General features: G+C 39.5%; 1 protein-coding gene across 10 annotated transcripts in view; it reads right to left on the bottom strand.

Annotated features, from left to right (window-relative positions):
- DEPDC5 (DEP domain containing 5, GATOR1 subcomplex subunit) overlaps positions 1–24,069 on the bottom strand; it is a 46,559-nt gene extending 22,490 nt beyond the window's left edge. For 4 of the 10 annotated variants that reach the window (XM_032198901.1, XM_032198906.1, XM_032198911.1 and 1 more), the window contains exons 1-26: positions 23,979–24,069; positions 22,760–22,877; positions 21,904–21,991; positions 21,116–21,162; positions 20,543–20,628; positions 19,678–19,761; positions 18,952–19,001; positions 18,205–18,274; positions 17,763–17,841; positions 16,752–16,813; positions 15,164–15,233; positions 14,715–14,787; positions 13,988–14,091; positions 13,641–13,715; positions 12,629–12,763; positions 12,087–12,148; positions 11,909–11,982; positions 10,672–10,741; positions 10,133–10,169; positions 9,263–9,383; positions 7,980–8,203; positions 6,211–6,414; positions 5,645–5,780; positions 3,838–3,935; positions 1,660–1,725; positions 132–315 (exon numbers count right to left, since the gene is read on the bottom strand). In XM_032198901.1, the coding sequence (XP_032054792.1) occupies positions 132–315; positions 1,660–1,725; positions 3,838–3,935; positions 5,645–5,780; positions 6,211–6,414; positions 7,980–8,203; positions 9,263–9,383; positions 10,133–10,169; positions 10,672–10,741; positions 11,909–11,982; positions 12,087–12,148; positions 12,629–12,763; positions 13,641–13,715; positions 13,988–14,091; positions 14,715–14,787; positions 15,164–15,233; positions 16,752–16,813; positions 17,763–17,841; positions 18,205–18,274; positions 18,952–19,001; positions 19,678–19,761; positions 20,543–20,628; positions 21,116–21,162; positions 21,904–21,991; positions 22,760–22,817 (2,357 nt within the window). In that variant the 5' untranslated portion in view covers positions 22,818–22,877; positions 23,979–24,069. The remainder of the gene's footprint in view (positions 1–131; positions 316–1,659; positions 1,726–3,837; positions 3,936–5,644; positions 5,781–6,210; positions 6,415–7,979; positions 8,204–9,262; positions 9,384–10,132; positions 10,170–10,671; positions 10,742–11,908; positions 11,983–12,086; positions 12,149–12,628; positions 12,764–13,640; positions 13,716–13,987; positions 14,092–14,714; positions 14,788–15,163; positions 15,234–16,751; positions 16,814–17,762; positions 17,842–18,204; positions 18,275–18,951; positions 19,002–19,677; positions 19,762–20,542; positions 20,629–21,115; positions 21,163–21,903; positions 21,992–22,759; positions 22,878–23,978) is intronic. The other 6 variants (XM_032198904.1, XM_032198909.1, XM_032198903.1 and 3 more) reach the window with 3 other exon arrangements.
- Positions 24,070–24,159: the final 90 nt, after the last annotated feature.

Raw genomic sequence — 24,159 nt, 5'->3', positions numbered from 1 at the left:
TGCCAGTTATGTAACCAACTCATCTTTCTCTTGTATAAATTTCAAAGTGTTTCTCTCCTATCAACTGCACCTTAAACACTTTTGACTCAATGCAAGGTACTTCATAAAAAAAAAAAAAGTGCTGGCCAAACCTGTCAATGTCAGCTTCTGGGAGGAGATCGTAGCAACCCTCAGTGTAATCATTCTGCAGACTCTGACGGTCAGGGAAGTAGTCCGTGGTAAGAGGGAGACATGCCGGAGTAGTGAGGGATTTCCAATCCACTCCAACTGTACAACAGAAGCCTGGCACTACGGGGGGAGCAGACAGTGTCAGAACTGCCTCGTTGCATCATTGGGGGAAGACAATGGGGGCATATATGGTCATCCATGAAAAAACAGGGTGCAGTGGGAGATGAAAATAATGTGTGAAGTGGAATGTTAGAAAGAATGAAGGACAAGTACGGAGTTGGCAAAAAGACAACAGGGACAAAAAGGAGGCAGAATGGGGAGGAAAAATAAAAGTAAAACAGGAAAAAGGGAGGGAGAGAAAGAGACAGAGTTTGTTAAACAATGCAGTGCACATGCTAATTCAATCCCATCATGCAAATAGCATTCAACGTTAATGCATTTAATTTTCTGTTGATTGAAAGCTAGAACCAACATAGCCACTGCTCTGCCAAAATTACAGCAAGTCAGGTGCATTTACACATTATTAATAAAAAAGATGAACATTTCAAATCTAAACCAGAAAATCAGACCAGCTTTGCATCCTAGACAATTGCGGAAGGAGCTGGGGATGAGCAGAGAAAGAATGACAGACCAGCCTCTTTCCAGAATAATACAACAGTGGAAAAGGGAGGTTTTTTTACAGTTATAAAACCAGAAGACAGAGAGAGGGAATAGGAAGACCAGAAAAATAGTAACTCTCAAAACAATCATTTTCCACACTCTTTTCTAGAAATTATGTTGCTGATTCAAAATTACAAAAAAACAAACAAACAAAAAAAAACAACTACAGAGCACTTGAAAATTAGACATTTAAAAGTGAAGGCTAAGTAAACTATATCAAATCTTCAGTCCACTATTTCATTACATTTTAACTTGCCTCAAACAATCCGTAACAAGGCACTCAGCTAACTGCTAATTCTTAACTTCTTCGCACAGAAGTCTTACCCAGTTATTATACTATAAAGATGTTAACATTAATTGGAGGAGCACTGCACAAAAGCATTGTACAGGACTGCTGTAATGTGTCACACACTTGTTTCTGTATTAGATGAAGGTGCATATTTCTGAGTAAACAGTACCGAATACAGAACTAACTGTACTACTTCTGCTTCAATTAGTTAGTGTCAATCAAGCTTTCCATATTGAGAGATAGATAAGAGTTCAGTAGGTTTCACTTTTTGCCCAATAGTGTCCAGTAATAAAAGAATTTCACATGTACTATGACAATCAGTTTCATATATTCTTAAGAGATGTAGAACTGCAATCAGTGAGACACACAATGTAGGGAGATCCTGACAATTACTACAGGGCAAAATAAAATCCTGCCAAAAGGCAAGAAGGCTTCTCAGTTTCTTGCCTACCACCTCGTTACGCTTCTATAAATGTCCACGTCCTTTCTCTCCTTATCTTTACACCTATGAAAACTCTTTTCCAAACCTTCCTGCTTCTTACTTGGATCTGGAGAATTAGAGACAGCATCTTCCAATGAATCCTTATTCTGAGGCTTGAGATTCATCCCTACAAGAAAGAAAAATGTGTTTTATTTTAAGCAACTATGCACTTTACTTACATTTCAAATACAAATAAAAAGCATGCATCAATTTTAGGAACATTATAGTTCACTGCCTTTAAAGAACTCAGGGTTCTGAACAGCAAAAAAGAACGCAAATGAGAAAAAAGACATCTTGGACAAAAATTGAACATCTCATCAGAAACGTTCAGTGGTTAAAACAAGCAAAAAACAACCTGCCCAAAATGGTGTAACATCTTGAAAAGGAGAACCCATAAAAAGGCAACTTGCTAATCTCAGTCTCAGAAGCTAAAGAACTTTTAAATATATTCAGAACCCAAAGATATAATGATTTTGATTGGTTTTCTCTGTTTTATGAACAAGAGACAAGTTAGAGAAGAATAACTTCTTAAAGCACAGAATTACACATTTTTCTGCTGTATTTGCATCAGTATTTGTACAATTACAGTCAAGCAAGCCATCCAACAAAGAAAAACCCAAGTTACTCTTCAGTTGGATCAGTTCACCGAGCTGCTTCACCATGTAGCTGTATAAACAGCTGTTGTGGCACAAAAGAGGAAACGAGCAGCTGAGACAACAAGAAAAATAGCTGACATGAAAAGCTTTTTATCAAAACACAAACTTTGGGAGGCCTCTAAACATTTAAAGGAGCTATTTTTATTTTATTTTATTTTTTATAAAACTGACTTTTATAGATTTATCCAGGGAATTGATATCAACACCATACCTGTTATTCTAAATAGCATTTACTAACAGAAAGGATGGTTATCTGCTTCCATGATGATACCAGTAAAACAGCAAAGGAGATGGCTCAAATTGCCATTCATCTTTCACTAACTCCACTAATGCCACCTGCCATCTAGTTAGGGAATTGCAACAAGATTTATTTGCTCTGAACTACCATCTACCATCTGCTGGACAATAGGGACAACACACAGAATGTCAGTGTAAATAGATACAGTGATTTTTCACTGTGAAGCACATGTTGCAGCAAAACACGCTGTGGGCAGCAGAGAAGAGCCAATGAGATTCACTGAGAAATCATATTTTTGGAAATAAAAAAACCTGTTCCATTTCATATGTGACTCAAACCATAAGGGAGAAACATAAGTCAGATCACTGAGTCACACTATGGCAGCTACAGATGGCTGAGGGAGTTTAGTCAGGGAAGGTGCTCATAACAACTTGCACCAAGACAGACACAGAACAACTTCCACCATATACATGATTTATATCCAAACTACAGACGTGAAAGACTTCTATAAAATGCAAGTATGTTTATTGCCAGGATATGCTCTACATCTATGTTGTGCAAATTATATCCAGCAGCTGAAATACAGTTTAGACTTTGCTCTGGCAATTGCCATCTGGAAGGCAGAAAAAGTAAAGCATGGAAATGAAATGTATTCAAACAAAACCCACGGAAGGAAACAATGAAACAGAAATTACTTTTAATACAATTACGTGGAAAAAAGACAAGACAGACACAAAAACTAACTCTGCTAACAAAACAGCTTTACAGCTCTGCAAAGTGTGAGCAGAGGGGAAAAACATTATTGTTTTCATTCAAATATAATTTGAAGGATGATTTAAAAAAAAAAAAAAAAAGTTCTTCAAATTGGTTTTGAAAAAAGAACAGAAGTGTTGAATGCTAAATTACAAAAGATCAAAATTCTCTTCCATTTGTCCTGCTTAAAAAGCACATCCATAAAATCAGAAGGTAGGCTGAAAAAACATAAGAGAATGCTAGTGTGGCATATTGTTCCACTTATATGATTCAAAAGAATTATTAAGAATTTCTACTGATCCGGGCCCCTGGGTAAGGTAAGAAAGAGCATTAATCTTCAGCTGAAAGCACAAACATGTCTTCTCTTTAAAATGTGATTAAATACTTTGGGCGCTGTCAACAACATTTGGTATAAACACTGCTATGTTCAAAGAGCTTAAAATCTGAAGAAAGTGCTTTGCTAGACAACAAGAAATGCTAGAAAACACTGCATCCCAGAATTTACCATGCATAATAGGTCTGCTGCTTTACAGATGTCACTGTTAACGAGAGCTTTGTCTCCCCACACAATGCTCAGTCGCTGTTTTGTTACCTGCACCATTGCTGCCAGCCAGACCATTTGAATACTCTTCTGTTCCACTGAAGCCCAGGAAGGAGGCACTGTCACCTGGATGCCGAGAACTGGTATGTCTAGAGAAAAACAAAGCAGCCTGTATTTTACCACAGATACTTTTCGACACTCATGCCATTCCATACTTTTACTGAGAACTGACATAACAAATAACAAGTAATCAGCCTGCCATCTCAGCTGAGTCTTTGCAACCATGTTCCTAATGATAATTGCAGAGATGGTAATAGGCACAAAAAGCAGGACTGAAAAAGCTGTAGCAATATTCCCTGTCTATCCATATTGTGTTCTTTGCCTCTAGCAATAACCAATGCACTATCTTCACAGGATGGTGGAGAACTCATACATCTCCTATGAGAAAAACAAAACTTACTTAATCTGATTTCATGGTCTAGAAAACCAGCATTCCAGACTGAGCAAATTGCTTTGGATGAGTATGTCATCCTCAGAGACCACAAAAAGATTCAGAGAATTATCAAGAACATGACAGCAGAAGATACTGGTGTTAAGACCAGAAATTTTAACACACTACTATGTTCTTATGAAATAGTGAGAAGGCAATCATCTTATTTGCTGTAGAACTATGGAACAAAGACTTTAGGATGATATAATCTCAAAATTATGCAACACACAAAGGGATTAGAGTATTCCAAAGGATAATACAAAGGGTAAGATAGGACAGCAATTTTCCTACAAAAGAAAACATGCATGCAACAATAGTTAGATTGTGCAGTTTCCTGAAAGATAGCTTGAAGACAGCAGGGAAAAAAAAAATCCCTAATATTTAAAAAGGCAGAAGATACCAAGAGGATCCTCACTCACCCTGGATATCCTGAAACAACAGGTAACAAGAATTTCTACAAGCATTCAAGAAAGAAAAGGGGGAGAAATACCTAAGTTATTGATAAAAAAAAAAAAAAAAAAAAAAAAAAAAGGCAATTCTGAAGTTGCCTAAGGTACCAAAATGTAAACAATATTTAAGTATAATGAAAAGCAAGGACAAAATGAATAATCAGATAAAAAACAGGTAAGAGAATAGTTGGAGATTGGAGAACTGTGCAGCTTGAAAAATAGCCTAGATTAAATGAGGGATCTAAGTACTCTCACTGTAAAACCAGCCTCCCCACACCCATGCTATAACCAGCAACAGTGGGGTGGGATCTTTCTCACTTCTCAGAGCCAACAGTCAATATAAGCTCCCAACACTGGTAAAAGCTTGTTTTGTTTTGTTTTTTTAACAGCAAACTAGTTTAAGAACATAGGTACATTCGCTTACAATCCACCCCTAATGTTCATCATAGCTGCACATTTCTTAACAGCATGGGGAAGATAGGACTGAAAGGACAAGACTGAAAATGCTCAACAGTTGCTGTGAGACAAAGCTATGCCCTGTGCTAAAAAACATTCTATTCTGGGATGAAGGTCACAATTATTGGGATAAGAAGTCAAGAATTAAAGACACAGGCTCTTATAATGCAATTTTGAATGATCATGAATGATTCATTGTATTGTTCATGTATTGCAAGCTGTGATAAGCTACTGCTTACCCCAAATTAGAGATAAACAATCTCCAGCCTCGCCAAAAGAGCTTTACATCTCAAAATAAAAGTACATGCTGCATATGTGGCACTGACACAATATATTATTCAACTTACAGACCACAGCCTATAACTGCCTTAAATATATAGAACATTATAACACACACATAACTTTAATGAAAAGGGGTGTTCATGCCAAGTCTAAACATTCTGATCCCTCCTGAGGACCTCACCTGCCAGTTGCCTCGTGGTAAGCCAGCTCAAGCAGTTCAGCAGAAGAATGTGTCAAATCCTGCTGCCCGTTGCCCTGCATTTCTGCCATATTCTGACGAGTTTGATGATGGATCTGGATAGCTTCTCCTGATGGACCTACACAATTACAGTTTGATCATTAATCATCTCATCTGTCCTGATTTCTCGTTTGTATTCATTCACTTGTACCCCTTTTGTCAACACCACAGGTAAATAACTAATGGAAATTAAGAAAGCAAGTTCAGGAAAGCTTCGCGAACTTGAACCTCTTGAAGCCAGCAGAGTAGAATATTCTTCTAAACATTTTACATGGCCTACTTACAAGGATTCACATCAACAGCCTCTATCTACACTTGTTCCACTGCATTGAATGCTGCAAGTTCACCAATAGATGACAGTACTTCCAAGAGAAAAGGATCTCTGCTTTATCAAGGCTATAAATTTCAACCACTGTCACAGTACTTCAAGTCAAGAGTTCACACTGGTTCTCCTGTTGCTGGACAAGGAAAAATCCTTAGTTATCTAATATGCTATGAAACAGACTTACCCACAGGAAAAGTGTGCATCCAGCGCCTCCTGTTAGATGTAAGTTTCATGGGCATGCGGGATGGGGCAAATGGGTTGATCAGCGCTCGCTGGGGTGTATATCCCCCAGGCCGGATGTGCAGCATGGATTCTGCACTGCCAACGTGGAACCTCCCAGGGGCACTGGAGTCACGTTGCTGGGACTCCAGCATGTTCTCAAGGACATCTAGAAAACACAACTTAAAGTCAGTGTGAGATCATGCAGAAGCCAAGCAAAAGAGTGAATTGCTTAGGGATATAAAGACTCCCCAGAGTAATTGGGAACAAGGTGAGTTGAGGAACAGGCAGGGAGATAAGCTGAAATCAATTTCAATCCAGTCTGCAAGTTACAACACAAGAAAGAATTCAGATGAGAAAGAAAATTTCACTTGACATTACAACATTACTCTATACTGCGCCACTTCATATTAATAAAACCATAAGGAAATCACTTGCTAAGTTAACTACGAAGAATTACTTGAGAGCTTTGAGAACTCCTGAAAAATCAAAACAAAAGTCTGAGGTGACAAATGGAAACCTCATGACAAGTACCCAAAGACATAGCAGAAAGCATAACTGAGCAACATATACACTAGTTTTAAAATTCAAATTTGACCACTGGAATATGGGTTAATTCCAGAGGACATAGGACACAAGATCTCAGCAAGCTAGCAGTTAGTCATTACTATGTAGAGCATTAGTGCAGTTGTTATAGTGTACACCAGATGACTAAGAAGCATTTGCTCTGTTCAACAAATAGAAATCCCAAAGAGAAAGAAGGGTCTCATTTACCACTGTATACTGATTATCAGAACATGGGAAGAATTCCAGTTACTCTGACCCTTCCCTACCCATCAGTCCTATTCCACTCACATCCCCATCCAGTTGGGCACCTTCAGCTGAGTCATAAGACTATCCTTCAAACTAAAGGAGTAACAGAAAATACCAGAATATCTGTGCATATGTTAATTGACAAGGGGGAGAACACAACAAAGATAAATGTAACGTGAAGTTCCCTGTTGGAAAGCTGTTCCAAACGAGTAAGTCCAATTCCTGTAACAGGCCAAATGATATTAAGTGTCAGGCAACAAGACATGAAAAGAGGCACAAAGAGCCTGCAGGGACAGAATTCTACAGTAGATCCAGCAAATGCAGGAGGATTACAATTCACCTAGAAATGAGTTGGGCTTGTGAAGATATCACATACTGTCTGAGAACAAAATTAAATTACAAGGGAAAAAAAAAAAAGGAGCCTGTCACCACTGCTAATACACCAAGATAGCTCAGCAGCACTTTGTCAAAAGAAAGGATCCAAAAAGTGACTCTTAACGACAGCAACTCCCCATGGAGAGAAGTTAAAAGCAGAGTCCCCCAGGGCTCACTAAGGCCTATTCTCATTTCACAAATTATAGGTGACCTGGATGGTAAGAAGTTACTTGCATATGTCCACATTTGCAGACAGGCACAAGAGAATAGTCAAATATTAAGGAAGGCAATAGGCAAGGGAAAAGAGCAAATCAGTATCAGGACACTTCTATTTAGAACAAGCCAATTAAAAAATGCAATGGAATTGGACAAGGATAAAGTGAGAATGCATACCCAGCCATAGCTGGAGCTGCAGAAAAGCTGTAGTATGAATGCTAATATGAGCACCATCTTCCCTGTGCTGGCCTGGCAGTGGCCAGCACGAACTTCCATCTTCTCTCTCCCCTCTCACCACCTAAGGTACTGTCCCATCTGCCTCAGGCTGACCTCTGGTGCTGGTATAGCCCAAAGAGCTGCTGACTTCATACTGATGCAGATGAGGCCGTGGGATCATCAGGATGTTGGAGATCTTGCCCAGGGAGCTGTCGTCGGAAGCCTGGCTCCTCACCTCCTCTGGAGGTAAAGTGCGGCTCTGCAGAGAAGGGCTGCATGAGACATCATAGGAACTAGAGCTCTTCCGGGTACGACTTTCTCTCTCCCTCACAGACCTGCTGAAAAGAAACAAATATGTGCAGTGATATGAAATCATAAGAGATCAATTCATCCCTTCATTTTCAAGGGGATTGAACACACCCAAGTCATGTAAAAGACTCAATAGCTGACCTCAAAAAGAGGACTAACAAGAAGCTATCACCATTTTTCGACTATGTGGATATTACGTACTTCTGTGCATTATGCAGTATAACAACACAACACTAAAATGCTTCCAGCACAACAGCTGTGAAAAGAGCACGCTTGACCTTTGAGGCAGTTCTACAGACATCACACCAAGCTAATAATATAAATGTGGTCTATAAGATACTAGAACTAAGCCCATGCTGCTAGGAAAATTTAGCTAGAGGAAAGCTACATGAAATTACTAACTACTACTAAGTTGTACTGGTATTTCCAGTGTGGATTTTTACAAGTTACTCATACTAACAACAAATGAGTCCACTTGCACAGATTCCTCAGATTTAGGCAATACCATTGAAAGAAGGCAAGCCAAAGAATACTTCAGAAGTTCATCAATCCCACATCCCTGGAAAAGCACTAAAATTTACATGTTTTTCAATTAATTTGGCCAGGACCTGAGGATAATAGAGCTTTCTTCTCAGAGGGAAGGCCATGAATTATTTTGGAACCAGTGCTGAGATTCTCTATTTCTTCTTTCATCCAGAAAAGCAGTATTTTCAGGGAAGATTCCTCACCACTCTCTTCAGCACCAGTTACTAAGCAGTGCATTAAACTGATGTTATTTCTACAACTACTTTCTTACTTTGTCTGAAAAATCAGCTAGAAACTTAGTCAGGGAGACTAACTTCATTCTTCAGACAAAATTAAAAATGTATCAAAAAATGAATGTTTACACCTTTTCATAGATCCCACATGTTGTTTTAGAAATACAATACCAAACAACCAGCAGTAAGTAATAGTTACAGATGCAACTTTCTGTTCAACTGTAAGCTTGTGGAGCTTAATTCGCCTCATTTTTCTCAAAGCATGTTGCGCATCAAGAAATGCACCATAACACTGCTGCTCGAGAACCAGTACATTCACAGTCCTCTTACCTGAAAGTGGTACAGCGCTGGGCTCTGGATGGGCCTGGTAGTCTGAACACCTGGGCATCATAGCCATCATAATCAACCTGGATAGGCAGGGCATTCTCAGCTTCTTTTGGCGCCCCTAATGCTGAAATAAAATCATATAACATTGGAACCTCTTTCAAGAATGCTCAAGATCTGCATGGCAGAAGCATCCAACTCTCACCACTAAAATGTATCAATTGAAAAAAACTGCATACAACAATTTGATGATCAGAACAGCTGGAGCAGATGTCAGCTCAAGTATCGAAGTCTGTGCCTCTGAATCAGAGTTGCTGAGGCTCTAATATCTTTCCCTGTATATCCATGAGATTAAATCAATAATCAATAAATAAATCCTTGTACGGACAGATGCCTCAGACCACAGAGAGAACTGCACATTTTTAAAACAACTTTACAGAAATGGACTGCTTCCCTTCACAGAACATACCCATTATTAAAATGAGGTGGTATTAGAAGAATGCATGCTTCTTCCATTGTAATCTGTAGGCATAACACTGACAGCATCCCAAGCCAGCAAATGCCCTTCCTGTCCCATTCTCGTGAATGCTAGTGCTAGCTCACCAGCCTGACACCACCTATTTCTCTACCCAGGTGACAAGCAGTCAGGATGGAAACTCTTGCCTCCCTCCTTACTAGTTATCTGTTGAGAAGGCAATTCATATATGCACATTAACATCCTGGATGACGATTATGTGGTTTTCATGTTTTTCTTCAGTAATTGTCCTTTCCAGAATTTTATTAACAGTGGTTTGCTGTTAATGCCATTGTCTTACTACAGCTGTTTGTTAGTCTAGGAGTCAGTTGGAAAGATCATTCCAGAGCAAGATTACTCACAGGCATCTCGGCTATTTTTTGCTTTCTCAGTCAGTGGCTGGAGGGTCCAATAAAGGAAGTGTGAAGTTACCAGGAAAAGGAGAGAGAAAAGAGAAAAGGAGAAGGGAGACAGTCAGCATATTCTAAGGAAATATCCTCCAGCATGATAAAAGCATCAAACTTAAGAATTCATCCAGCTCACCCTGTGAGACAGCCATAACACATTTTAGGTATGAAATACTGATACTCAGTCACAAACCACAGTGTAAAACACATCTTTGCCAACACTCTTCCTCTTCTCCACAGAGTTTGCCATTAAAGCACTAAACTATTTTTATGTTGGCTAAAACATTTCTCAAATAGTTTAATCCTAGAAATTATAGATATTTAGAAACCAGTCCCTCATTCACAATCTCTACAACAATCCTTTACAAATTTGTTTGCACTGTCTCTTAAACACAGAAACTTAGTGACCGTTGTTGCTAGAAGGATTCTGATGCTTGGCTGAAAAAAGATCTGACAAGCTAGTATGAAGAAAAGATAATCAGAAAGACACCTACTTTTCTCCCTGCCAGCTTGATCCGCGGAGTGAAGCTGTTACATAGGAGCTGGCTTTTGGATGTGTAGAAACTGAAATGGAAAGACAGAGTGGTTCAGCTGTCTTCTAGGAATTGAACATGGCTGGTTAACTACATAGCTTTTTGAGCTAGCTGTTAAATGAAAAGAAAAAGGGATACCTCTCTTTGCATAACATGACATCTGAAGAACAAAGGCAAATGATTAACTAGAGAGAATCTATGATTGCCACACAACCTCAGTCTAGACCTCCTCCTAATATGCTGATATCTGCATTCCCCAGTTCATTTCCTCTTTCTACTGAAAGATATCAGCTTTCACTATCCATACAGTACTGCACAGTTCACATGACTCTTTCCCTAATTTACATGACAGTAATGACTCACATCAACTTCTTGAAAACTAAGGACCTCCACCCATTTGAAGTAATTTATTCTTTAACATCTGTTTCTTGTCATCCGAATCTTTTAAATCCTGCCCTTCTACAAAGCCTTCAAACACCTCTTTCATCTTAGGCAAGGACCAGATGCCTTCGAACTACTTGAAAAGACTGGGTATAAGCAACACTTGAATGGTTATTGGTCAGGACAGTCAGTCAATGCATGCATATAAAATGAGTTATTAAAAGGCAGAGAAAAGTTCTACTGCAGAACAAGGACTGCAGAAGTAGTTTTTATTCTGAGCCCTGATCTCTGTGGGTAGGGAGAGGAGAGAGTATTATGACACCATGTTTAACAGAAAGCATAAAGAAAACCTACCGTGCCTTGGAGTAAAGAAAAGTAAAATTAGGCTTGTTTCCTGTAACTGTTCCAACATTTACCCATGTTATTCACATTCTCTTTACCCATAACTGTTCATTTGAGATGTATTTACTTTCACTAACAACCAGCTTAGTTGAAGTGACAGGTTTTTTTTTAAGCATCCTGACTGACTTTGAGCATAGTTAAGGCTACAACTTAGTTGGAAAGACAGCTTAAGATTAAGACCTTTTCCTCTGCAAATTGCCTATCACCTCTGACATACTGCATTGACACCCAGAGTTCTACAAGAATACTCCTACTTATGCAAGACTACTGTAATATCTGTCTCTGCTTTGCAAGCAGAGCAGAGGAAATAAGCTATGGAAGAAGAAAGAATTCAACAGATGTATAGAGCGGAAAGCACAGCAGAAATGTTTTCAAAAGACTGGTATCTTCTCAGGAACCTTAAGCGTTTACCTACCTATGGTTTATCCAGTGTGGAATATTGTAGTCGTCACCCAGCCTGGAATCCCCAGGTCCACAGCGATTATGGAGCTGTAAGAGGAATTCCAAGGCAAAGCAACTAGTTGTGTTTACCTATTCACAAATGCAGTAACATTTCTACTAGGAACAGAGAAGGGAACAGAAGGATGCATTACCTTAAAGAGTGGTACAGCATGCAGTGGTTGTTCTCCCATGCAGACCAAGTCCACACCAATCCCTGTAAACAAAGAACAGTAGAGTTCAGCTATCCACTAAACAGGACTGATATGCTAATCCAAAGACTGCCAACTTGAAGTGAACCCCCACTTTGTATTCATACCAAATTTAAAATTATAATCATACTGAAAATGGAAATGGTAACCAGCAATCCCATGGTATGGCTGCAGACCAACAGTGCCAATGGGGATATATAAGAAGTGCTTCTTCTAAACTAGGTGCAGGATTATCCTGCAAGGGGAAGGTCTGCACAGACTGATGAAATGCTCCACTATCATAAACACAAATAAATACCCCCAACTTCTCTAAAAATCTAACCATTTCAATACAAAGTGTGGACACAAGCCTTCCAGCTGTAAACCCTCTTTTCCAGAGAACAAAAGTTACAACACATACTTTTTCAGAGCAAGAAAAGGCTACAGCTTTTCCAAATACAACCATTAGCCTTCATAAAAATTGCAAATAGTCGCCAGTTATTTACCATTGTCTATCATCCGCTGTTTGGTTAGAATCATAAGGAGGCGATCGACTTCAAACACCCCAACACCAGGTGTGATAACCACGGACATCTGGCCGGTCCGATCAAAGTTCCGGTTTATATAATGCTTGTCAAACACTAAAAAAGAGTCAGAAAATACAAGAAAAATATGCTGGATGTAGTTTTTGGAGCAAAGGAGGTGACTACTAATACCAGGATTAAGCAAATTGCACAAAATCCATGCAAAAGTGAAAGTATTTGAATGTAGCATTGTCCAACCAATAAATGTCAATAAAGCTACAGGTAAGAGATAGTAGGTAGGGCAGAAGAGAAAATGGGAACTGGATACATCAATATGAGTATTTTTTTCATATGCTTAGTGTTATATTAAAAAACAAAAAAAAAAAAAACAAACACAACATCTCAAAAAAAATCTTGAAAACAAAAAAACCCTACATCATAAACGAAAAAGGTAAAGTTCATTGCTAATCACTAAGTAACATATTATGCTCTGTCTCATGCAAGTAACAAAACAGCCATTAAGAGGACAGAAAGATATCAGATGTAAAGAATCACAGAAAAGCAGATCTTTGGAAATCCCATCAAATTCACCTCCCTGCTAAAAAAGATGGATCTACTTCATTCACCAAAGTCACATTTGATTTAACCCACTTTTGAAAGGCTTACAAAATAAAAAATATCAACTTCTGTTGCAAGAAGTTGGCATACAAATAAACAGCTAGAAGAAAAAAGGTTCATCCGAACAAGGCTCTGTAAATGGTTTCTGAAGCCCAAACCACCCAATTCTTAGTTATGAGAGCCATTTCCAGAGACCCATACAAAACAATTTCTTCTGAGGCAGAAAATGATAGTTATACCACTTAACATTTCGCTCCTTTACTTGGTGTTAAGGAACAGACAAGAGTTCCTTAACAAGATAAGTCAACACCCATTTATTGAAAGCTGCTTTAGTGGTTCCTCCTCTGTACATTTTCATCCATTGTTCACAACTTACCATTGAATGAAAGATTTATGGCCTCCAGGTAGTTCCCTTGTGCTGATGTAGAATTGTAACCTGGAGGAAAGCCCTCTGGACAAGCATTCAGAAAAAAAAGAAAAATTATCATTCTTGTATAAACTAGCTCTTGAAAAAAAACAAAACTGCATTTGAAATAAGCCCTATTACATCAACAATTCATAGGCTGAATTGGTGCATCTCACAGAAAGATACATGCAAAATAACTTTCTCGGGAGAGCACTTCAGTAATGTAATACCAGACTCCAACTGAAACTATAGTTTACAGACAGCTTTCAAACCAAACAAAAAAAAAGCAAGAGAATAAAAGCATTGTATTATTTTACCTGCTTGCTCTAGTCGTACCAACACAGGATACTGGATGAAAAGCTTTTTAATGGTCACAAGCAATGAGGTCCACTCTTCTCGTCTCTCATTCTGAACTACAACTCTAGAAAGAGCACAATTTAGTAAGCATCATGAAAGGAAGCTACATAGAAGCAATGAGGCAGCATTTTAGAACTACCGTGTATTTGTAATAGTTAAGGAGTAGATGCACACAAAGCTGGGCATATCCTTAACCAGAAGAGTTTAATCTCTTGATTATAAACAGGTAAACATTTAGAACATCACATATTAAGTAATGTCACTGTTCTGCAAAGTGGTAAAATACTTAACAAGTTTAGAATTAAATGACAGCCTCAACAGCTGCATTTATTGTAACCATCAGCTAAAGAGATAACAGCACCTACATGGAAAAAATTGTGCTTTCAGCAATGGCACTCTTTTCATCTTACCAAGCCTTACACAAAAACTACTCCTGACACTACAGAACTTTTAGGTTCACTGGCAATTCCAGTAAGATGCAAACAATACAATATTTACATGCAAGTGCAAGACTAACCTAGTAAACATGAGTGTGCATTCACAGATGTAACAATGTGCTGTCAGTTTCAGAGAGATGTTTTTCACACTCCTAGTTCTTAGCAAGATCCTACAGCTAATAACTCGATATTCTCCACAAGGCTTGACCATACACTGAGAGACAAGAGAGGAAAGAACTGGAAGACATACTTGTAAAAATCTTCATAAAATCTTCCCTCATGATCCTGCCGAATTGATGCACGGTGTGTTTCAGGAAATTCATCTGAAATGGAGGCAGTTATAATTTTATCCTATGTTCGTGTATAGAAGCAACTCTTGTCTTTTCTAATGAGGAGCTTTTTTACATTATAAAAAAGAGTAACTCTGATAAATATTATATCTCCTACACAGTATTTAAATTGGTTTTAAAACAATGTGACAGCATGAGTAGGAGGAAGAAAATTTGCCACATTCTTCCATGCATAGTTTTCACTGCAGTACTGTCAGGAGAATGGCTGTGTATCCACTGTGCTTGGTAGGACATGGACATAAAAAAAAAAAAAAAAGCAGAAAAAAAGTCACTGCCAGCCAGTGACGACCTTTCAAGAGAGAAAGGGAAAGGTTAAAAATAGTAACATGAAAATATATAATTTACTTACCTATAGATTTTGCTTCGTAAAATGTTCTAGAAAATAGAACAACTGTCACTTCATGGCTGCAATTCTTCTCCTGTCCAGGAAGCATACATGAAAAAAGAAAACTTTACACATCACACTCAGAAGAAAACTGTGTACCCATGCATGGATACATCTAGATACACATATAGAAACACCCTCTTTCCCTCACACCTAGGACCTAGAAGAAAGTGGATTGCTGTATTTATACATCTGCAGAAGTACTGCATACGCCTATATGCCTCTGTTAAGTAACATAATGCTCTGTCCTGACAATTCTGTTCTCCTGAGCTATATTGTATTTAAAAGAAGCACCCTTAATTACTCTCTTTAAAGAAACTCCTCTCTGCAGTTGCCAGGATACAAGATTTTTTTGTGTGTAAAAAAATGCAGTTGACTCAATTTGTTTGAATACATAAACATAACCACTTGCAGCAATTTGATACTCTTATTTGCTACTGCTCAGAGAGATACCCCTAACAATTCCAGAGAAATAAAATGTTAAAACCTCACTGAACAGTTAACAGTGTTGATGCACACAATGGAACTGATGAGCTAAAAAGAGTATACAGGCCATCCCCTTGAAAGGAAAAGCTTGAAAATCCTTGGTCTGAGTGAGCCCATGGATGTTCAGGCACATAACCAAAATGGTATACTAGTACCAAAAGAAAAAGAGGTGTCTTACAGATATATCACGCAGGGCTCCTAGTAACTTTCCAATGGAGGAAATGAATAAAGGGGCACAATGAAAAAAGGGACAAATCTGTTGTTCTTGTTGACGCTTGGGACCATCATGAACTGTCCTTTGCATAGATTGCAGATAGGTTGCAGATAGGTTGCAGATTTTGTATCTGCCTTGAGTACTGCTACAGTTCTCTTATTTACGTCTGTAGGAGCCTGCTGCCTAAGACATTTTCCATAGCTCTGTGGCTGAAAGGATTTCAGTCACCAATTCTGCCCTCTCCTCAAATGCAGGACTGCTAACAGCAGTTGTACCTTGCTCTGAGCCAGGTCATGAGACAGGGTATGGCTCTTTGTTGTTCAGCTATAAGAGACACGGAGGCTTTGTTGTTGTTAACATTATTTTTTTATTTTTTTTAAAGAGACCTTCACCTCCAAGGAGTTTGCGCATCATCATTGGCTTATACACTACAGCCTGGAACCCACCCATGCTAAACTACAGCAACACTAACCAAACTACGCAATACCAGGAAAGCATTCATAACTGAATCCTGGAACAATTAAGATTGTGCAAAACAGACTTGTGCATCACTGCGCAACCATAAACAACTGTATTACATGTTTAGTGACTTAAGTCCAGTCACAGACCCACCACAAAACCAAAACAATTGCATGATAACACCACAGCAGATACAACAGATCAGTAGTGGAGCCACTTGGCACATATGATTTACCTGCAGTAACCACTCTTTTGATGCCCAGAAGCCATCACTCATAAACCTTACCTCTGCCTGACACAGCCTGGGTCTTCCTCAAAGTGGCAGACCAGTGGGTTCATTAAGATGGCACTGCATTGCTCTTTCAGAACAGGATGAACAAAGTAACTACTTACCTTCCATTTTGTGAAGAGATCAGCAAGGAAACCATTCACAGCTTTCTCAAAGTACAAGTCCCCTGCAAAGTAAACACACCCAAAGCATCAAACAGCAATTACTTCAACTATGGGGTATGTTTAACACCACGATTCTAGGCAAGTTATTTTTATTAGAATCACAGCAAAATATCTTTGTGTGCACACTGAATGCAAATATTACTAAAGCAAAGAGAGCAAAAAGGATTAAAAAGCAGGACTGTTTCAGATGATGTAAACAAAACTGTTGTATTGTCAAAAAGGACCTGACCTTTAAATTCATTTTCCCAACACATTTGCAACATGCTGGGTAAGCATCTGTACTGTCTTTTAGGAGCAGTATTCACAACTGATTCCCTGCTCAGCTTTGAATGGTTGCCCAGTTGCATATGCTTAAGCACATGGTCAAAGGAAGGGGTGAGAGGTTTGCTATTAAATTAAGCCAAGTAAAAAAAAAACAAAAAACACAGGACAATGACATAGTTAAGTGGCTCATTCTCAACTCCTGATGTTTAAATACTTCTAGCTAGCTCCACCTGGCCTAAAACAGTGTTTTTCCATCCTGGCTAAGCCAAAATCAAGCGAAATATAGAACATTGAGTCCCTCTTTGCAAAGGACTTCGATTCATTTTTGGTTTCAGGATTCATACAGGCTTGCCCCTGCCCTCATCACCAAACATGTTCACATCCACAGAAAACCTTTCCTTGGTTTGTAGTCAGTTGGCCCCCATGAATTAATGACTGAGATAAAAGAACCCAGACTGTATGTTAAGGACAGGAAAATTGTGGAATACCACGAGAGAGAAAGGCATAGCACTGTGAATAACAGTCTAAGAGGACACCATAGCACACTTCAGAGCAATGTCTGAGCCAAAAGCAGAACATTTTAGTTTTCTAATGGTGGCAGAAATACATCATAACAGCAGTTTCATAATACAGACAGAAAGGATAGCTCTTGCCATTCACAATCAGGCAAGCCAGTTAACCACGTACCATAGATATCAAAATCCCACATTTCACAGCTCATCTGGATAAAAATGTAAACCATGGCAGAAGTGGAGCGGAAGACCACCTGCAGAGGAATGAAAGATCTTTTTTGAACAAGGTACATTCACTGGAAGTAACAAATGCACAATTTAACTACCATGTAACTTATATGACTGGGCCCACTGCATCATCAGGTATTTCCCCACCAAGGAACTGGCATTTCAACAGCCCAAGTAATTCCTAGTGCTGTCAATGAAAAAAACATTGAAATTTTCTAATCATTCATTCTCCTGAATTTGTTGTAATTTTTCAACTTGCAACACAGTCATTCAAATGATCCAAACACATCAGTACGCAAGACAGAATTACAAGAAACTTGGGATGAAGGCGGGGGGGGGGACGACACAAACAAAAAACACTTTCTTTCCCCTACTCCCTGAAATCTTACCCGGGTATCCTCACTGATGTATCCACAAGTGACTTTCTCACTCTTAACCCACAATTCACCTGCTTGTGCCCTGGAAGAAAGAGAGCTCATAATATTTACTAGCTAGAGTGAATCTGAAGACTACAGAATCAACATTTGAGTAAATAAAGGATGTACCAAAATTACGCATTCAAGGATGACTTGAAGGCAGAGTAGAAGTTTATTCAGATAGAAAGCCATCTTTAATCAAAAAGATGTTAAACAGCTGTTCCCTGCTGCATCTGCACACTTGCTTGTCCCTTTGTCATCTCAACAGCAACTGAAGCAACCCCCTTCTGAGCTCTTACTAATTTTTGGGAAGTGAGGGAAATATTCTAATAGGTGACCAAAAAATTATTTGGCATTCACCAGAAGCAGCAAGTGTGGTTAGCTGTCCTGTCATTAGTTTCTTCCACCCCAAGCCAGACAGAAGCCTTTAGCACCCCCACGCTGCAGAGAGAAGTCTGCAGAAGATTAAGAGAACAATAAACTGACTTTTCACAGAAGATGCGCATCGTTGATCTGAAGTCATAAGTAATAATACGCATTCAGAGGAATAGCAGCTGTAGATTTTCACAGACAATATATTCTTTTAACTGATTGATGGAAATGTTAAAAATACTTCCAAATTTAAAGCATTTATCTTTATGCTTGCCAGTTAGGGCACAGATTTCTCTGTTACTCTATGTATTTTCCTATATCCAGGCATAAAGCACATAATGCACTGACCTGATACCTGCAAATTCCACCTTTTGGGTCACATATGCACATGTGCTGACCTAAGAAAGAACAGTTACAGGTGTTAAAAGAACATTAGGCTTGGAGTGAGCAGACAGATTTGCAAAAGAATGGAAAACGCTCAAACACAAGACTTCTGCCATAAAAAAAACATTTAAACTAAAACCTCTTCTAGGCAGCATGGAAAATAGTTTTTAACAGATGCTAAATTTGATTGGAATCATTTCTCTAATTCACCGTCCATAGAAAAATCGAAGACTGCTCTTCAGAGATACAGAAACAAAAAAAATCTGATAGTTAATTATTAAGCAGTATCATCCAAGAGAGGGTATGTTAGCATACTTCTACTTGAAAAACAGCTGGATTTAATTCCTTCCAAAGGCAGTAAATCACTAAAATTCAGAACATGAGAAAAAACTCTCAGCAGCATTTCAGTACCCAAGGCAGTAATTAAAATCACTGCAACAGAGTAGGAAATGATGGAACTTATTATTTTCTATAACATTTATGTTTATTTCTCCAACTCTAATGTCCTACTTAAAGCTTACGTTCCTCAGGAGTTGGTGACACTGGTCCTGTTCTAAGTTTGTTGGTTGTTTTTTTTTATTTTATTTTTATTTTTTTTATTTTGTAAAAAGCTTATTTTCTTTTACAGCAAGGAAAGAAAAATGTACGTAACCTCCTCAACCCTGCACATGAGGACTGCATAGGCCTTACCAAACTTTTCTTCAGTCGCCACATATCCCCACGCCCAATATACTGATCTTTAAAAGTCAGCTCCACCAAGTCCAAGGTCACCTCCTGGGAAACAAAAGGAAGCGCTTAGATTTTACTGTTTGTTTCTAATACAGCACCCTTCAATTGTTCCGCTAAGAACCCAATGTACAGTCAAGGCTGTTCTAGAGCAATTCAATACTCCTAACAGACATAAGACAAAAAGTAAACCCCATCAGAACAACCACCAGAGTTATGCATGTAGCTGAAACATCTGCAAGCTGCAAGACAATGCATGAGGTGGCCAGAGAAAGCACCAGGATTACCTGTTCTACAACTCTCAAAGCAAACTATAAGCACAAGGGGAACAAATGAGTTCCATTGTTCATATCATTAAGGAAACCTAGCTTTCTGCAAGTTTTTGTCTTGTACTGAAGGTAAACTCTGACTGAAGCCCTTTAGCTAGTTGGACATCTACAAGAGATGCCTCTCTTACAAGGTTCTCTGGTGTGAAATAATGCAAATCCATGCCATGGCTTTTCTTTTGAGTGGGGCACTTACAGTTTCCTTTCTCTCTGCTTGCTTATCTTCAATTTCTGGAGTGTAAATGTAGTTAAAATTTCTAAATTTTTATGAAGCACAGGCTTCAAGAGTGTGGGGATGGTGGGGAGAGAAGAAAGAGTCCCATAACAAATACAAATAGTGAAATTGCGCAAACCTTATTTTCTTTGGAAAGAAGGGCAAAATCCATTTCAATTTAAAAAAAAAAAAAAAAGCCTTTTTTACAACACTACTGTAAACAGAAATTCACAAAGCCCCAATGTGAGCTAAGTGACGGGACAGATAGAAAAGTTTCAAAACCACATACCTTTGGGTCAACAACATTCACATGGACATCCTGGTATGGCCGAAGCCGGAATACCTGTGCAACAGTCTGATCTACACTTATGGTTTCTGCCACAAAAATGAGAAAAGAGAGAAAAGAGAGAAAAGAGAGAAAAGAACTTATGGAAAAGGTTCCGGGTGATTTTCAAGTACAAAAGCAATATAGGTTGGTGTGAAAACTTAGGGCCTTAGCAAAAGACAACTTCTTTCAACTACTGCCCAATTTAAGATTCATTAAAATCAAAGCAGGGGAGATAAGTGAAAAGTTTAGTCTGAATTAATTCCTGCAAGAAGAAAAGACACATAGCCATTCAGACAATACAGAAACAAAAATTTAAGGCTTTTTTCAAACTCTACCTCACATTAACTCAACCAAAAGCAGATTTAAAGTTGGCTATTCACTTTTTGATAAAAATTATAATCCTTCCATCCCTAACCAGACAAAGCCATGATCTTAAAAAGCTGAAGTACATGCATTACTCAATCACAGATACAGTCCAATCACACAACCACTGTCTGTGATTTTACTACGCATACCATGAGCCTAGAGATTTACCTTTCTGTAAATCTTCCTTCAGTGACTTCACTTGTAGGAGCAGGGGGCTAGCATGCAAGAAAGAAAAAAGGTAGATGAGTTGAGACACCAACAGTCTACTCTGGCTAAATCACTTTCAAAACTGTTTAGTAACACAGAGCAGGAGATAAGCTAAACAGAAACATTAGTATTTTCTGGAAAGCTTCAATACACCATGCTCTCTGCCTGTCACCCTGAGATGTTCTTCGTACCTATTATAACTATAAGGTACTCTTTAGGGAAAGATGATACTCTAAATGGGGAAGTAAGTCACACAAGATCTCAGGATCTCATACAGGTATACTCCTACTCTTCAGACATAGGCTGCAATATGAGCAGCTTCACAATGAAGGTTTGTGTTTTTATAGCAAACAAGGAAGTTTTAATTTTGCCTAGGAGATACTATAGAATGGAAGACTAATCATTAGGTAACAACAGCTCTATGTATAAAATAGACATAATTGACCTCTCCACATTCAGGTGCTACTTGCCCTATGAAAGGTCAGCAAACACCAAACACAAAGAATTGCACAAACTTGGAGGAAGAGCTCCCACTACAGTTATCCCCTTTACTTTTATTTAGAAGAAAGAAAAAAAACCAAAAACATGGCATCCTCCTGAAGCAAAGTTATCCAAGTCCAAAAGAATTTTATCCTCTAGATTTCTACAAGAAAATTATCCTCTAAACCTAAGAGCTGCTGCACATGAACATGCCCTTTCAATGTTCTAACCACACTCCACTAACAAATAGCAGCAAAAAGAGAACTCACCTGTATTCATCATTGGGATGTGCAATTTCTACGACATCTCCCAGCTTGATTTGAAGAAATACTTTAGGATTCACCACCAGTTCATCATCTTCAAGATATAAATGAATGCAGAAAACTACAGTTAACAAATATATAGCAAACACAGATACTTACACATTTATACACACTAGCTTGCTCAACATAAATTCACTAGCCCGGGATTAACACATCACTAATGCACCACATTCATGACACGATACGGCCCCTATGCAGCCACTGCAGTCTGGCCAATTTTGTGACCAAAACTACTTTCAAATCACAGGACTTTCACAAAAGACTTGCTCAGCAAAAGAGCAGGCCTTTCCTAGGCAAGAAGAATTTTCTTTTGTACTTTTCATATCACAAGCACCAGCAGAAAAGTAGGTGTCTACAGAATCTTTTTAGCAAGCTTAAGTAACACACTGTGATTTTAAGCCTACAACTAGAGAACAATCACTAAATGATATCCTAAGTTCACAGAAACATAAATTCTGACCATATACCTACCTACATGCCAAAATAACTCATTAACTAAGAGTGACAGACATGTCAATTAAGAATCACTGAAATACAGTGTTAAAAGACGAGTGTCAAAACAAAAGGGAAAGAAATAGAATGAAGCAATTTTATTTTACAGGTCTAATTTCATTCCGTTCTGACAAATAAATGTAATTTTATTCTAATAGTAAGGTAGAAAAGAGCCTTCCACAGTCTGGCTGGTGATACTGCTACAACAAAATTCCACCTTCACCATTTTGTTAATAGCATCAGCAAATCGGTTCATTGGTTTGAAGTAAAAAAGTACTGGTCACACTGTTAAGAGCCACGAGATACTGACCACTGCCTCCAAAACCCTTCTTGTGTATGACGAGCTTGTACACCTTGTTGGTTCTCATCTTGAATTCCAGTTCTTCTCAGCTGCTTTGAGTAAAAACAGCTGAAGACATCTTGCATATCTAATATGGAAATGAAAACAAACATGGACAAACATCGTTATTACAAAATTATTCTGTATACTCTGTGTGCGAACAAAGGGTACTGTATCACCACATGGTCAAGAATGCCACACCTGAAAGGCTGACACGTTATACAGTTTAATAAATGTCAAACTAAAAGCTTAGAAATTATGTCTCTTCTATCAGCACTGCTATCAGAGCTAGGACTGCTCTCTAAAAATCTACCTTTTGTATTTCAAGGATAAATTCCTAACCCTGTGTTAAATACAGTAAAGTGAATACCCAGACTCACACCCACTACCAACTGTATCTTCTGTTTTCGTCTCTGTACTGCGCGCTCTTGTACCACAAGTGGGTTCCCCCCACTTCCTCACGGCTTTTTCCGTCTTTCACAGCCGTCGGATTCCCACCTGGCCGATTCCACAGCAGCGCCGCAGCGCTCAGGCCAGCAGAGGGCAGGCAGCTGTTCGCACAGATGGGGCCAAGCAAACACTGGCTGTTTTGGCACTTTGCATTAAACACTTCAATTGCATCAACGACCGCGGTTTTTTTCCCCTGCTACTTGAAATGTAAGCAAAGCATATTTCGACGGAGGGCCTTTACTGCTACAATGTAGTTTTTTTAGAAGAGTGCTTAAACTGAAAGCTACCAATAACGAGATCCTCTTCGGTAACGACTACAGATGCATAATTACAAGACAAGTTTTTCAACTTCTAAAGCACGTTTGCTGTAGCTGTGCTCTTACAGGGTGCGCAGAGGCTCTTACATCAACCCGAGGCGTGCGGGGGAACCTGCAAGCAGCCCTCCCGAACAGCACACAGGCAGGGCAGGAACAAGCCGTGCCCGGATCGCTCCCACAAACTCCCTAAGCCCGAGGAGCTCTCCACAAGCACTGCGCTCCCCGGCCGGGCGTGCAGCGAGCAGGGCCGCTGCCGGTCAGCCCGCCCCGGAGCGCTCAGGGCCCCGTCACGGAGGCTCGGAGGCGGGCCGGGAGCGCGCAGGCCGGTGGCCCAGCTCCTCACCCGGCCGCTACGGGACGGGAGGGACAGGAGAGACGGGTGGGGGCCCCGAGCCGCTCCCCCCCGCTGTCGGGGCGCTGACCTGCCGCTGCCGAGCCCCCGCCGGGTGCCGCCGCCTCCCCCAGGCCCCCCGGGCACCTCAGGGCCGCTTCCGCATCCGGGGCCCGGCGCGCGTCAGGTGGCGGCCGCCGCCGAGCCGGGCCTGGAGGCGGGGCCGTAGCAACGGCTGCGAGCCCGGCCCGGATGGGGAAGTGAGGTCAGAG

This window comes from Aythya fuligula, chromosome 17, assembly GCF_009819795.1.
Source record: "Aythya fuligula isolate bAytFul2 chromosome 17, bAytFul2.pri, whole genome shotgun sequence".
NCBI classification, from domain to species: Eukaryota; Metazoa; Chordata; class Aves; order Anseriformes; family Anatidae; genus Aythya; species Aythya fuligula.
The sequence above is the reverse complement of the archived record's forward strand: the minus strand, read 5'-3'. Positions and strand labels throughout refer to the sequence as shown.